Source organism: Morus notabilis, unplaced genomic scaffold (genome assembly GCF_000414095.1).
Source record: "Morus notabilis unplaced genomic scaffold, ASM41409v2 Scaffold888, whole genome shotgun sequence".
NCBI classification, from domain to species: domain Eukaryota; kingdom Viridiplantae; phylum Streptophyta; class Magnoliopsida; order Rosales; family Moraceae; genus Morus; species Morus notabilis.
In genome coordinates, this window is record NW_010367841.1 from 371,830 (window position 1) to 387,780 (window position 15,951).

A 15,951-nucleotide genomic window follows, 5' to 3' on the forward strand; every position below is an offset into this window, starting at 1 on the left:
TAAAAATTAACAGTTCATAGTTCTTGTTTTGTTCTTTTTATATATTCTGATAATGATCATTATGATAAAGTTGCAAGCTTTATGAAAATATGTATATTTTATCATTTTTACACCAAGATTAGAACCTTTTAAAATTTTAACCCTATTGTATTATTAAAAAGTTGCAAATTATAGAACTTTTGTTGTTCGATTTCATTGATTATGATGGTGAAAATTCCTATAAAACAAATTTTTATGATAATAACTATATTTGTATAACATATTGCGACCTTTTTAGATTTCTAATTGTTCTATTATCATAAAGTTACGATCTCTATGTACTGAGATTAGAGCTAGTAATGTCATCATGCATAATAATGTGATGAAATTGTAAACGGTTTTAAAATAGACATTTGCGGTGATTAACCCTATGCAAAAAATAAAATAAAAAAAGACGACGGTTTTAAAATAGACATTTATAATGATTAAAAAATAATAATAATAAAAAAAAAAACGCCATTGTAGGAAGTCTAGCCGGCCCATTTCTCTTTAGCTTTTGCCCCTCTTTAAAGTTGTGAGGGAGCCCATTTGTTTGATTCTTAATTGAACGGAAGCCCGTTTAGCTTCTCATTGATCTTTCTTCTTCTTCTACTACTCGTTTTTTACAAAGTGACTCGTTGAGTTGACTGAATTTTAAGTGGGCTAAACTGATAGGTTACCAAATGATTCAAAGCAAAACTTGAAGACATAAAATATAGAGGCAATGGAAGGGGATAGGAAAAATAAAAGCAAAAACTTGCTTTCAAACATTTCGGGTAACATGAAGGTAGAAAGACCTACATATATATAATGCATATAAGAGGAAAACCATAAAACAATTATTAATTGTATTTTTTTTTTTAAAAGTAAACATGTCCAGAATTCACATCTTTGTAATCGAACTTTTAGTAGAAAGTGATACTACATCTATTGACTAAACCTCTGAATGTGTTTGTTGCTGATAATTTGTTTCAGCCAGCCAGAAGAGGAAGAGTTTGTTTGTGCTTCATCATGGGAAGCACAGTACAGTATTAGTACTAGTACAATTTTGAAGAGCCACGATAATCTTTAGTCTCGTTAAGTTTGTTGATTTAAACTTTTAATTTGAGCTGAAATATGATTTTATATAAGAGTTTTTTATTGTAACATAAAAGTTTAATGTGATTTTTATTGAGCGCTTTTAACTGTGATAAAATTAAAATCTTGAATCAGTAAAATAAACGATAATTTTTATGTTACTTAAGAGACACTTTAATAATGATCACAAACTATTCCCTACATTCATAGTCAAAACTTAAAAACTTTTTCGTTTCGGGGAGGAAAGTCAAAATTTAAACTTGTGTCATGGATTTATACATTATTATATAAAACATCATTTTCCCATACAGACATATCACAATCAACTAACACATTAACAAAATGAGCACCCATGTGAGCTCAACATAATAGGCTACCAGGACAACAAAATCTCCCATGGTCTCAATCCCACCAAAATCCATCACACAGAGCCGTGACGTGGCATTAAACCGTGTGGGGCCCGCCATTCCATTTTACCCTTTTTATTATTGATGATGTTACAACAAAAAATACTCATATAATTCATATATATATATATATATATTTCAAAGGAATGATACATATCACATCCCAATGGCCTCAATCAATCATAACCCTGCAAACCAAACGGCCCCTGCAATTCATATTCATCTCTGTAATCGGACAATCCGATCTTGCAATCAGATTTCACCTGCACTTTTCTATTTTTTCTATATAAAAATATTAAAAAGCAAAAAAAAGAAAAAAGGAAAAAAAAAAAAAAAAGAGCAGAGAAAAAGAAAGCTAGATCACCACTGCTCACTAGCCAGTCTCGTGAGCTCTCTGGGGATCATTGAGATGGGCTCCACAAATCCCAATGCACAAACCAAAGATCTTTTTTCATCAGAACAAAGAGATCTGATTGGGCCACTTGGCGAATATTAATTAACCATAACCACATTATTATTTTGAAAATATAACTACAATTATCTGAGTGACGCTCACATGCAAGGGCTGGGTATAAGGACAAATAGGCCGTCATATTGTTAGATTTCGAGACCTTAAAACCGCGTGAGATCACGGACTTTTCAGATTTTTGTTGGATTTTTTTTTTCTTTTTTAAAAGGAACGGAAAGGAATTGAAAGTAACTAAAAAGGGAAATATTATACACATTTGATTAATCCTATGGTTTCACTCCTGGAATTGCAGGTTAAATTACATTTCGATCATTCACTTTTAAACGTCTTAGAACGAATTCTTAATATATCAAATTGTTTAAAATCTAAACATTAAAAACACGAGCACACAACAATTTGAGATGTTAAAACACCAACTGAATCAAAAATTAATTCCTATATTAACTTTAAAGTGAGTTTTGAGAGTTTTAACTAAAATCCACTCGAGGTTTTTTTTTTTCTTCTTCAGAGCTTTTGTGCTTCATTCATAAGTTCATAATAGTAGCACATTAGGACGTTAAAAAACATATAAAACAGAACCCCTATTAATCCGTATATTGTTATCATGTTCTTTTTTTCATCGAGATTTTAACAGTTGACCGATAATTTAAGGGTGGAAATGAGATTAACCTAAAGTTTTACATACTCATTTTGAGCATTACACATGTAATTTATTGAGTAAAATAGTAAAAGGATAACATGAAACGCATAATGTTATTTGTACTGTATAGCTATATATATATTAGCTAGAAAATGTTTCTTTGTGCAACTTGTGCTGATCGAACAATATTTATCGCAACTGATATTGCATTGAAAAAGTTGCCATACACGATTACAATACTCGGTGAATATTAGGTAACTTTTTTATCCAATCAAACCATACAAAAGCGTATACCTTGTAAAAAATGTAATGATCTAATAAAAGTTAAATGTTAATTTCTGGAAAAAAAATAAATTAATTGTAAAAATGATCATTGATTGCTATCGGTTATTTAGTAAGAATGTAGGATGATAAGGTTAATTAATTATTTTTCTCAACATTCTTTTACTTTTATATCATTCCTTTTCTATTGAAAAAAAAAAAAGAAAAGAAAAAAGAGAATCATTATTGGTTAGCATTTGATTCAGGTGGGAAATATCTGCATTTTACTTTCAAGTCATGTGGGTTATCAGTTCATCAAGTTGTAGTCGATGTAGATTTTCAGGTTTTAGCCCCAAGAAAAGTAAAAATAAGAAATAAAAATAAAAAATAAATCGGTATGATAGGAAAAATGGCACCGAATATAATATAGACTTGGTTGGAGCTTTAACTTTTTATGGTATAACGACCGCTTGGGATTCCAAAAGATCTCAAAAATAAACATGATATGATTAATGGAATTGACGACCCACCTAAAGACTAAAAAGAAGGGTATCTATTGACCCGATTTCTTTTTTTACGAGCTTAAAATTCTTTTAGTTCTAGATTTCTTAGTGAGAGTGGAGCCCACGCGGTTAAACAAAAGTTGGCATCCATGATTTTCCAGGGTTCCACCCGACAGGTATTAGCCGTTACGACCCCACTCTTGGTGACTTAAGAGACCTGCCTTGATCAATTACTTTGTGTTTGAGTGATCCAATTCAAACTGAATCTAGGTATATTCCAATCCGGTTACCTCTATGATTTATATATGTATATATATATATATATATATATATATAAGAAATATGAAATATTGATTTTGATTTTAATTGAGATATATTATTTTTTTCTTTTGCACATATGTCATGTTTAAAAATTAACTAGATACTGAAAATTAGAAAGCTACAATCATAATTAGTGCCGGAAAACATATTGATAAGTAAGTGACTGATCAAACTTAAGTCACCATCTTATCCAATACCTTGTGAGTTAACAACATCTAATGAGATGGTGAAAGAATGTGTTACCTCAAGATTTAATCACCACACGCATATTCATCAACATAACGTATACTATATATATAGTGGCGTAAGCAAATAATTTTAGTTAAAACTTCAAATCAAGATATAACGTTGTCTTCAAATTAAGATATAACATTGTCCCGTGTGAAATTAGACCTAAAGTGTACATCATGAGTCGACTTTCCTGATAAATTATTAACTTGGAAAATCTCTGAAAATTACACGTAGCCCTGGTTTGCATGTCCAAAAAATAAAAAATAAATAAAAACTAAATAAGAGTACTAACTAAGATTACTGCATATGCAATATTCATAGCTAATAAAACCTATCTGCAAAGCATGAGAGGTTATAAACAGGAGGCACGGGCATATATATAGATACATACATACATACACACGTAAGTAAAAACATAAATCTATGTGGCAATGGCATAAACAAAAAGCCATAACTATGTACAAAACTGCAGTAGTTTTTCTCATAGTAAGGAAAATAATTTAAGCATTGTTCATTTCATGACTCAAGTTATGTCGCTACAGTGTTTTCTTTCATAAAAATTTAAATTCAACTTTTTTATTATAGTATTTTTTTCTCTCATGCACAATTCAAGTCATGACTTAAATTGTGCTGATGAAAATACTCTTAATTGTAAAAAAAAAAAAAAAAAATAAAGTAAAGGAAAGGAAAGGAGTAAGCAATTATTACAAACACAGACGTACATAAATTCCATGTCAATTTTCGTGTGATACAAGGATCATGCTCCAATTAATGCCTTTGGCATGAAAAAGGGATAGTAAAAAAAAAAAAAAAAAAAAAAAAAAAAAAAAAAAAAAAAAAAAAAAAAAAAAAAAAAAGAGCACTATCTTAACTAGAGTTTTTGGCACCCTTTACTTTGCCTTTTGATACTCATTACTCCCTTAACCGTCCCAAAAGAAATTCGTTAGTTCTTTTCAAAAACCTCAATGTTTCTTTACTCATTTTTGCTAACTTTAGAATCACTTTGATTCATATGCCTTGTACTCCAACGATTCTTTACTAACTAGAGTACCCTAATTACTTTTTTTTTTCCCTCTTAATGTTCCTCTGATATCTCATCTGTGGTAGAATATATTACCGCTTTCAAAAGCAAGAAGCTACCAATGTTGGTTTTTGGGGAAAAAAAGTCCAAAACAAGGAAAAAAAAAAAAACCAACTTTGAACAAATGTGTCCAAACACGCGTTCAATTAGTCCTTGAAGTGCTACTTACAAAATATAAAGAGTAAAAACAACGAAAAAGCCATTGATATGGAATTTATTGTTTATAATAAAAACTGATAAAGTAAAGCAAACACTACCTTAAATTTTCTATTTCCAAGTGGGGAATCTTCAAAATTTCTTTTTTGGTTCCGAAATTGCAAGCACACTGCATGCCTTTGTAGGCTTAATATGGGATCAAATTCATGATCAGCCACTAGAAACCACAGAATTGTGATCGCCATATTGACAACCAGATTATAGCCTTTTTTTCTTGCAACTTCAACGCATGTTTGATTGAGAAGCAATTACAAGTAGGATAATGTGGGGTCCAACTGAAAGATTGGGGAAATGGGGTCCACCAAAAAAAAAAAAAAAAGAAATTTACGTCGTCGTTACTGCTCACATCACATACTGATCTATAATCTACATATTTGTCTTGTAGTAAAACAATATATATATATATATATATATTCTTTTATTTATAGTATAACGCATGGTTATGTTGGTAAAAGTAATATCGTAATCATACATCTTGTCTCCTCCTTTTGTCTGTGAGGAACACTTTGCTGAAGATTTCTACATTATGAGGATGGTGCTAAATGGATTTACTTATAAATATTCTATTATACATAGTCGGTTATATTATACTGCAATATTATATTGATTCGTTAGTACAATAATTATATATGTTGATTATTAGTATTATGGTTTAGTCTTATCATTATCATTATTATTTCATAACATGCCTAAGGGACAGAAAAGCAAACCCGAGATGGTACTTGATTTAATTAAGGTCCTTTTTTGTTACTTATTTCTTAACAAAATTGATATCCCATTCCCACGTATTGTTTGTTAACCTGGAGATGAGCAATTCATTGCTACATCGGTCATTATAACCAAAACCTCCATGATTTGGCTGCTTTGATACCAAATTATTAATTTTATTGACAACTTGAGAATATTGATATATTATATTAGTGCGCCTAAATTCTTGTTGAAGCTAGCCAATACATAATGAAAAGAAGTTTTAAAAAGGGACTAAGGTATATATTTGATTAAAAAAGGAAAAAAAAAGCGTTTAATCAAAATTAGGAAAGGAATGGCATATAAATTCCTTCCCTTCATATGTGGTGTGTTTTTTTTTTTCTTTACTTATAATAATTAATTTATCTTCTACTATTGCTATCTTTCCTTCTTATTGTCAGTATTGTTATTATTATGATTTTTTGCTTTTTTTTTTTTTTTTTTGGTGCTAAAAGCAACTATGCCTTTTTTCTTGAGTTATAGAGAAATGGTGGGGAAATGAAGCAAAGAAATCTCCCCCATATATTCTCAAATAGTTGTCTGATGCTTAAACTTACCGCTACCTAGGGCGTTGTACAACTATCATATATACATAACATAATATAATATAATATTAATTACATAGGTTTAATTTTCAGAAAGCTAAAACATAATGCCAAAGATAATTACACCTTTAGATGAGACATAAAGCAGCGGCGCCCCATACATCCTCTTTGAAATTAGGATTTTCGAAAGTTTAAACATGGATTTCCCTTAATTAACCCTGATGATTTATGTCATTCTCACAGATGGTATTTTGATGGCGTCATTTTTTGCACTTTGGTCCCTAAATTGAAAAGCTTTTAGATGTATGCCCTTTCATTATATAAATGGTTCAATAGCAGGACATAAAGCGTACTTTCCAAAAAAATTTCAGAGAACTTGCAAACAAGAAGTTAATAGAAGACATATCAATGGCATTTCTAAAGTTTAATCGTTAATTAATAATAAAAATTACAGATAGAAATGGAAAAACATGTAAATTCTAGGCTACTTACTCAAGAATTTTGGAAAAAAGGAAAAAAAGAAAAAGTTGAAAAGCCCTAACGAAATTCTTTGGAGCTTTCTACTGTAACGATATCTGTGTAGAGTGTGTTTTTAAACGTTAGATGTTCTCAAACTTACCTCAAAAAATATATATATTTATATATATATATATATATTTATATATGTGTAAAAATGACAACTCATTTTGATAATTTAAAATAGAACTCTAACAAATTAGTATTTTTTTCATACTCTAAAAAAAAAATAATATATATATATATGGGTATCTGATAGGCCGTCATCTTAATAAGTTAGTTCTAACTGTTGGATCTGGTTAAAATCAAATCAAATTAAAAAAATATACAGAACAGATAGTTACTTCGACATTCGGTAGTGGAGGAGTTGGCACAGCTATGGAACATTGTTCCATATTGTAGACTGAAATGTGGTAGTCTACATCTTCTCCTTCTGAACCAAAATCTTCTTGATCTGAGTCTGGAATAGCGAAGACCGTATCCATGTCTGGATCTTCCTGTTCAGAAAATAGGAATTTCAGATCAACATCCTCTTCATCCCGATTTGCTGAGCTAGCTTGTAGTTGTTGGATGATTCTGGATATATATATATATATATATATATTTAGGCAAGAAGACTTGTGAAGAAAAACATTTGTTCCCCCTCCTTTATGGACACACGGGAGCTGCACGGTTTTGAACCTTTGACAGGAAACATGTGGTTCTTTGTTCCTTTTAAAATTTTTTTAATAAGGCTTTTAATGTCAACAGACATAGTTAGGGAACAAATTAAGTGCCAATACAATGATACAGTTAGTTCCCAGATTATTACAATATTAAAGATACCAAATTAATTAATAACTCAACTAAGAATGCACAAAATAAAGTTACACACGCGATCATCCTTCATCATAAGAGATTATCGATCATCAAGGAAGACACATGTCCCATCTCAAAAAGTGTGTGTTGAATTTGAAGGTGAGCCTTAGCTAAACAAATAAAAATTCAACAATATACTTACTTTTATATATTGTCATGTGTGCATACATCTATATTTTGATGATTTTGCAATAGACTATAAAAAAGTCTTACACATACTGCATAGTTACGATCTGTTAGATCATATCAAAACCCATAAACATAAAAATTCAATAACTTTTAATAAAAATCCAACGGTTTAAAATTATATACCATCAATACAATAAATTTTTGGACCATACCATAAACTTTTCCTATCTATTTTTAATGGTAAGAGAGTCTCGAAATAGTCAAACAGAAGCCCCCCCCTTCTTTCCTTTAAGGAGGACTTTGTGGTTTAAAAGGGGTGTCACTATCAACTTTCCTTAAGAAAATATATTGGTGGGAAAGTTTGGTTACCAGCTCCTTTTTCTGACCAATTATAGCAGCTTAACTTGACCCCTATCTACATATATGAACACAGATAGGAGAGCTTGGAATTAACAAAATTAACAAAAATTTCTATCTTCTTTTTCTTTTTTTGAAAATTTTATATGTTTATTGGAGTACTTCTAAGTTTTTAGTCTTTGCGCGACACATGAAGTGCACATGCAAACATTCTTCAAGTCAAAGATGAGAACCATGAGATCTTAAGCAATAGCATGATTTCTCATCTTACATATTTACTTTGTCAAACTAGAAATGATGGTTCTTGTAGTTTTCTTTGGAACCATTTTTCTTCTTTGGCTATTGCATGAAATTCTCATGGTCTTCTTATTTTTATCATTTTGCTTTCTCTTTTTTTTTTTTAAAAAAAAGTGGAGGGTAAGGAAACAAAACAGGGTCACTTCATAAGTAAATTGCTAACATAAACATAACCAATCACACACACATAAATTAACCCTTGTCTTATAGCCATTGTTTCTTGCAAATATTAGTAATTAAAACGTTGTTTACACTACCGTCTTTAATAGCTTGTTTGGTATCAGTTCTGTTTTCATTTTTCACGTTTTCTGAGACAAAAAAGCAGAGATTGAGGAGGAGGCAAACGTGTTTAGAGAAAAAAAAAGGTGAAAAAAATAAAAACAAAAACGGTTTTCGATTTAGTGTAAAATGACTTAAAAATTGAAAACGAATTTAAGTCGTTTTTTATTTTTATTTTTGGGTAGATGCCTTTTTTTTTGGGCAAGTGAGTGTGGGTTTAAATGAAGGGAAATAGTAAGAAATAGACCAATATGAAAAGCTTAAGAAAGTATATAGGCCAATTTTTAGTTATAGAAATTAATAGGCCATAACTTGTCAAGTTATGATTTATAACTGGATAAGTTATGGATAAACTTGTCAAGTTATGGTTCATATCCAGACAAGTTATGAACAATTATGGACAATAACTTGTCAAGTTATTGTCCATAACCAGACAAGTTATGGACAAAAACAGTAATCTGGCCTATTTATTAACTTATGTAAACTATTGGCCTATTAATTTTAATTCATCTCAAGTCTTGGCCTATTTCCCTCTTTCTCCCTTAAATGAACTAATGAAATGCTCTTAAAGTTATCACTTGACTGGCTTTCTCTAATATGCTCTATTGACGACTATAGACTTAAAAAAATTAAAATAAAAATTATATAACTAAACGGAATTTCAGTTTTTTATTATACTAAAAATAATCTATTAATAAAACTATTAAATATATTTTTAAATTTAATTTCTATCTGTTCAATTTTATAAAAAAAATAAAATTATTTTAAAATTAATTCCAAACGTAAAAGATAAAATCATCCGTAATTACTTTTGTCTCACAAAGCTCGATAAAAAAAAAAATTAAAAAAAAAAAATAGAGATCATATGCGTAAGATTCAAAAAAGTCAAACTACTTTTAATAGTTTATTTATTTTAGGTAAAAAAATATATATTCCATGCAATAGGATTAAGGCATATGGCGTATAAGCTGCAAAATTTATGAAAGAATGTTGCATGTATGTGCCACGAATTATATTATAAAATGACTTTAATTTGAAAATACCGGTGAAAATGAAAAGGCATCACTTATTGACTGCTGATGCCTAATGGAATGAGAAATTATTCCACAGACAAATGAAAACAAATGAAACATGAGACGGCCGTATAGTATACTAATTGATCAAGATAGTAAATAATAATAATAATAAAAACAAAAGAATATTATTAGACAAACCAAACAAATATTCTCTCAAATTTCTAAGTAGAAAGTTAAAAGAATCTTACCTAATATTAGCTTTAAATTACTTTATAACACACTTTCATCTTAAAACATAAAGTAACCAATCTTATTATTATTATTAAACGAACAAACAGCACCAAGTTTCCAGATTCTTGTGCGTATACCGTTGAGAAGAAATTGTCTACAGGTAAACAATTTTGTTAGTTACGTACTTAAATTATTGTTCCAAGTGGCAAAGCGTTAATGTGCTAATACAACCAATCTAGAGCGCTACAAAAAATTCTTCCAAGTTCTTATACTTACGTATAAACAAATTGGATTAAGAATCAATGTATCCATCATAATCGAAGTAGAAGAATTAATTTTGGAAGATATTAATTATTTGGATTTGAAAAGAGTAGACTCAAACAAGAATACCTTTGAACTTTCTGAAGAAATAAGGCAGCCCACGTGCAAGGGGGGAAATTCGTCAAAATAAGATAAGTTCTGAGGTTTGGAAATCGATTCATCTTTAGATTTACAGCTGACTAATCAAAATAAAAGGAAAATGGGGGTATTGAGAAATTATTTAGTAATACAAGCTTGAGAAGCCAAATTAGAAGGAGTAATTACCACCGCTAACTGACATGGAAAATACTTTTTAAAAAGAAAAATGGAACACGTCTAGAATTGTTTCTCAAAAAATAAAAAAATAAAAAGGCTTAGGAGCACCGTTTAAGCACTAATATAACTAATTAAAAGTATGCTTCAATTGTGAATCCCATATTATGGAACCGGACATCTATTATGCTCGTAGCATTGATTTTTTCAATATGTTTCTAATTTTGGTAACTGAAAGAATTAGGCTACTCTCCATTTTCTAGTTTAGTGGATGGTGCAAATGAAAACACGACTGAGGAGGGATTGGAATGCCATGGTGTATAAAGGCTTCAATTGCTTATATATCATATGATGAGTCATGTTCCCTAGCGGGAAAAATAACCGTTTACTATCATAAAGTTAGGTATGAAACAGAGAAAAAAATATATATATTTATGCCATTCTTCTGAAGAGGCCAAAAAAAAAGTTGGAAAAAAAGAAGAATATGTACACATTTATCCAACTTTCTGTAGCTTTGTACACATGTACGAGAATCAATCCAGACTAATCCTTACTTGTCCATTAGCGTTTTAAGATAAGAGTGAAAGTCTCGAACAAATTTTTGGTTTTATCCCTGTATTTCTTCTCACTTGTCAGACTCAATATCCATAGGAGTAACGTACGCAAGTGGCTAAAATAAATAAATAAATGAATAAAAGAGTACACACTTCTTTGTTACTCCCGCTTTCATCGCTGATAGTTATTAGTTTGTTTGTATGCACAGTAGAGTTTGTAGAGGCCTAAAAGATTACTGACTTACAGTTACTGATCATCGGTAAATATATACAAAGAGAAATACTCATGAGAGAGAGAGAGAGAGAGAGAGAGAGAGTAGGATATTAGGAATTGGCCTTGCTAGGCTTTTGGCCTTTTGTGCTTTAGTCTAACCCCCTAGTGAGGAAAAAAAAAAAAAAAAAAACAGCAGATGGCAATTGGCAAAAGAGAACAGTGACTCTAGGTACTTCTTATAAGAAGTAGAACCACTACTCTAACACCCCACCTCCTCTTCCTCTCCCAAATCTCTCTCTCTCTCTCTCTCTCTCTCTTGTTGAGAAGCGCATTGAAGGCATAAGCAGAACATGGACAACAACCGCAATCCTCTTCTTGGTGTTAGTTGGGCTTACTACTGCCAAGGAAAGGTAACGACTTTTCCTCTCTTTCCACCTTGAAAACAATTGACCAAAGTAAAATGTATAATGGGGTTTTGTTTGTTTGTTTTTTTGTTTCTTTGTTTTTCCTTGTTTTTTTTAGTTGTTAATGGTGTTTTTCTATTTATACAGAGTGTGGAAGATGAGCTGAGGAGTTCACTTTGGTACACAAAGTTAGAGCTTGAACAGACAAAGGTGACAGTTCAGGAGGAGCTAAGGAAGAAAGATGACCAACTAATTCAACTCAAAGATCTGCTCAGCAAAGCAGTGAGAGAAAGAGATGAAGCACAGGAAAAATGCCAAAGACTCCTTTTGGAGAAACTTCTTCTCCAACAACAACAGCAACAACAGCAACAGCAACAACAAACAGCTCCAGTGTCTGGAATTTCTAGCATTGAGGATGAACCCAGAAGAGGGATTGACTCCAACAATGGCTTCTCTTCCTCAGACTGTGAAGAAAGCATTGTTTCCTCACCAGTGATTGACCCAATTCAGCAAACCCAATTGGGCCCACCACCAGCAACAGCCATGGCGGAGCTTGAGCTTGTGTCTGATAAGCCATTGCCTGAGAAAGGAAAGCTTCTACAAGCTGTTATGAAGGCTGGCCCACTTCTTCAAACTTTGCTCTTGGCTGGTCCTCTTCCTCAATGGAGACATCCACCACCACCACTTGAGTCCTTTGAAATCCCACCAGTCACCATTCCTTCACCACCACCGTCACAACAACACCAACAACAACATCAACAAAATTTACAAATTATCCAGCAAGATTCCTTACTAATTAACAACATCAATGGCATAACCAACTGTGGAAGAATCAACAGGAAAAGGGTTCTCTGTGAAGGGTCTGAGTATCCCACAGAAGCCAAGTACCAAAGGATTGTTCTCCACTGACTTTGGGGCTTCTTTTTCTTTTGTTTAATTTTCTATAGGAGGGGTATAATTATAATTTTAATATAACTAAAGAGGTTAGTGAGGAGGATGATTATGATGAAATTTGCACTCTTGGGGTATTTTTGTTGACTGATTTAGCATTTTGTACAGTGGCTTGTCCTGGTAGTGAAAAGAAGTGCCAATTCCAAAAATTAACTCACTGAGGAGTGGAGTAAAAACGAAATTAAGCTTGCTTTGGGCTTTTTTCTGCAAGAGGTTGTTGTGTGGGGGATTTTGTCCCTTTTCTTTATTTTATTTTATTTTATTTTATTTTATTGTTCCTTCACATTTTGAGTTTTTTTTGCTCCATGATGTGAAAGGGGTACTTGATTTTTCCAACATTGTTGTGGGCTGTAAAAAAAAAAAAGATGTAACTTTGTTACTACTAGTTTAGTTAAGATTGTATGAGCGTGTGCTTTGTGTAATGTTAAAAAAGTGACAGAGAGAGACTGATCACTCCAATAGAAGTAAGAAATTTTAGTGTGGGAGTTGTTGGGTTTGGAAGATGGGTGTGGCCAACAACCAGAAGGTTTTTATTTAAGAGGCCTCTGCTTGTCGGGTTTAGTGGATCCCACAAATCAGAATCAGGATTTAGTTACTGGTGTGATGTATGATTAATATGTTTTTCTGGGTCTGTTTTTGAGGGAAGTTTATGACTATTTAAGTCTTTTTGCTAATGTTATGACTATTTAAGTCTAATCTTATGTTTTTTTCTTTTCTCAAAATTATTTGTTTCTCTTACCTCCTATTTGTCCATTATATATATATATATATATATATATTGATGAATCCATTAAAGCCTCTTTTATATTCATCTGCTCCCACTCAAGTTGGTTTATGCTTTGTTTGAGCTTTAAATCTTTATCCCTCTAAGGTGGTACAAATAATGCAAAGGTATCCAACTTGCCAATGGCATTTCATTAGAGGAAAGCAATGCTCAGAGTTGACCAAATTTTTATTACTAAAAGCTTCAAATATGCAAAAGAACTAAAGAAGCTAACAAATGCTCCTAAATTGTCAGTCTTTTCCTTTTTCATAGTTCACACGCTAACTTCAGTAGACGAATTTGGGGTCCGTTCACTTCGTTGATTCGAGTTTGTAATTCGAGTTGAGATGTGATTTTGTGTGAAAGCTTTTTATTATAACAAAAAAGTTAGATGTGATTGTTTCTGAGAGTTTTTTACTGTAACAAAACTCAAATTCTAAACTCGAATCGGCGAAATGAACGGGAGCTTGGTTACCTTTTTGTCCTTCCAACGCCAAAAACCATAGCTTCTTGGATGTGAAATTTGGTTGACATGCTTGCTCAAGTATCCTCCTATTCTCCGCGAAAATCAATCAACATATCAACGGATAGTAGTGCATATTCCAAATCTAGCCTCGCCCCAATATTCGAGTTCCATTACTCTAGAAGACTGTGTTCCAGCACAAGATTTTTCTCACTAAGCGATGGCGGTGACATAGGAGTGAGCAGCGATTGGTTCATGACTCTTTTTCTTATCTGTCCGAGGGTTCGATTCTTTGCATCCGCACTTAGTTTCTTGAAATGGTAAATTTGTGCCTGGACCTCTAAAGATGATTGACGAGAGCGTAGACAGATTTCTTTTTTGTTTCACCTATGGTCCCAATATATTTTCAAAGTGGTGTTGGATAGAAACGTGAGGATACTAACGATTCTAGTTTAATAAGAAAAAAAAAAAAGATTTATTTTTTTCCTATACATCCATGTCTTTGTTTAAGGTAGCCAAACTGCTTGTTCGTTTTTGGTTGCTAGTGCCTAGCGGATAATCCCAATACTTCTTCTATATTTCCTACAAAAAGTAATTCTGTTTATCACTGTAAGTTCCGAGTGTTAATTAAATAACAAAAAAAAATTGAATCAGAACTAAGCAAATATTGAAATATCCCAGAATTTGATGAAAACTTTCACAAGTCAACAGTACAAAATGAATTTTTTTCATACGAATTTCTCTAAATTATTATATGACAGCATGTGACTGAAAAAGGGAAATAAAATTATGGTGGTAAGCGCTATCCATAAAATTTTTTTTCCCCTTAACTAGTACAAACTCACAGGACAAACCAAAGCAAGATAGTCTTACTATGGCTTGGGAGACAGAAAAAAGAAAAAAGAAAAAAAAAATCAACTCCAAGCCTTTTAAGGAAAAAGGAAAAGATTCATGGGTCACGCGTTTTTTTTTTTTTTTTTTTTTTTTTTTATGGCAGAAAAGGTACACGGATAATAGTTGTTATGCCTAGATAATCCCAGACTACTTTTTTCTATTACGCGTTTTTCTTTTTAAAGAAATAAAAAGATATACAGATAAGAGTTAAGAAAATCCCATATAAGTTCAGACTACTTTATAGAACCTGCTAGTAAGGGCCCATAATTTGAGTTTATCACATTCTTATCAGTTGACAGATTGAGGTGCAAACTCTCGGTAAATTTTCAAAAGAAAAATACAAGGAGGAACGCAAGTATAAAAGGTGAAATATGAATAATGAACTCACAGGCACTTTTACATCTAATTCTTTGATTGACTAGACAGCAAAGCAAGAACTCAAACTAACTTGGCCTGTGCCCTGTTTAATAGATCAAATATGAAATACAAAGCAAGACAGAATATTTGGAGGAGCCCAGAGCCAATGTTTGGTAACTTACTGGGTCCACACGGCAGAGCTTAAGAGTGGGAATAATACACAAGCGCGCGCATAGGTTTTTTTGCTACTTTGTCACAACGTATAAAAGTGAGAAGTGTGATTGCAAGTATAGCCTAACAGTAATTTTATTGACGAGTTTGAATCTCTCCATCTTGTCAAAAAAAAAAAAAAAGAGAAAAGCATAACATGACATATATTTAACGTGACATTAATATTAAAAAAGTGTAACACCGAAAAAAAAATTAATTATCCATATTTCAACGCTAGTGTTATGTTTATTATTTATATATGTTATGGTGACTATAACAATGTGCATATATACATACATACACGTACACAGAGTGTAAATTTTTACTATAATTCTCTTGTAACGTATAGAAGTAAGAAGTGTATCATAT

At 31.6% G+C, this 15,951-nt stretch overlaps 1 protein-coding gene across 1 annotated transcript; it reads left to right on the plus strand.

The window, feature by feature from the left end:
* The first annotated feature begins 11,810 nt into the window (after nt 1–11,810).
* On the plus strand, nt 11,811–13,105 carry LOC21403525 (probable basic-leucine zipper transcription factor R). Its single transcript, XM_010113541.2, has 2 exons — nt 11,811–11,950; nt 12,092–13,105. The coding sequence occupies exons 1-2, from the start codon at nt 11,891–11,893 to the stop codon at nt 12,851–12,853; spliced, it is 822 nt and encodes a 273-aa protein (XP_010111843.1). The 5' UTR covers nt 11,811–11,890; the 3' UTR covers nt 12,854–13,105.
* The last annotated feature ends 2,846 nt before the right edge of the window (nt 13,106–15,951 follow it).

Excerpts from the sequence above, each read along its gene's own strand:
- LOC21403525 (XM_010113541.2), top strand. The coding sequence starts at position 11,891 with ATGGACAACAACCGCAATCCTCTTCTTGGTGTTAGTTGGGCTTACTAC. Across the intron at positions 11,951-12,091 it reads CTTACTACTGCCAAGGAAAG|AGTGTGGAAGATGAGCTGAG; the intron begins GTAACGACTTTT and ends CTATTTATACAG.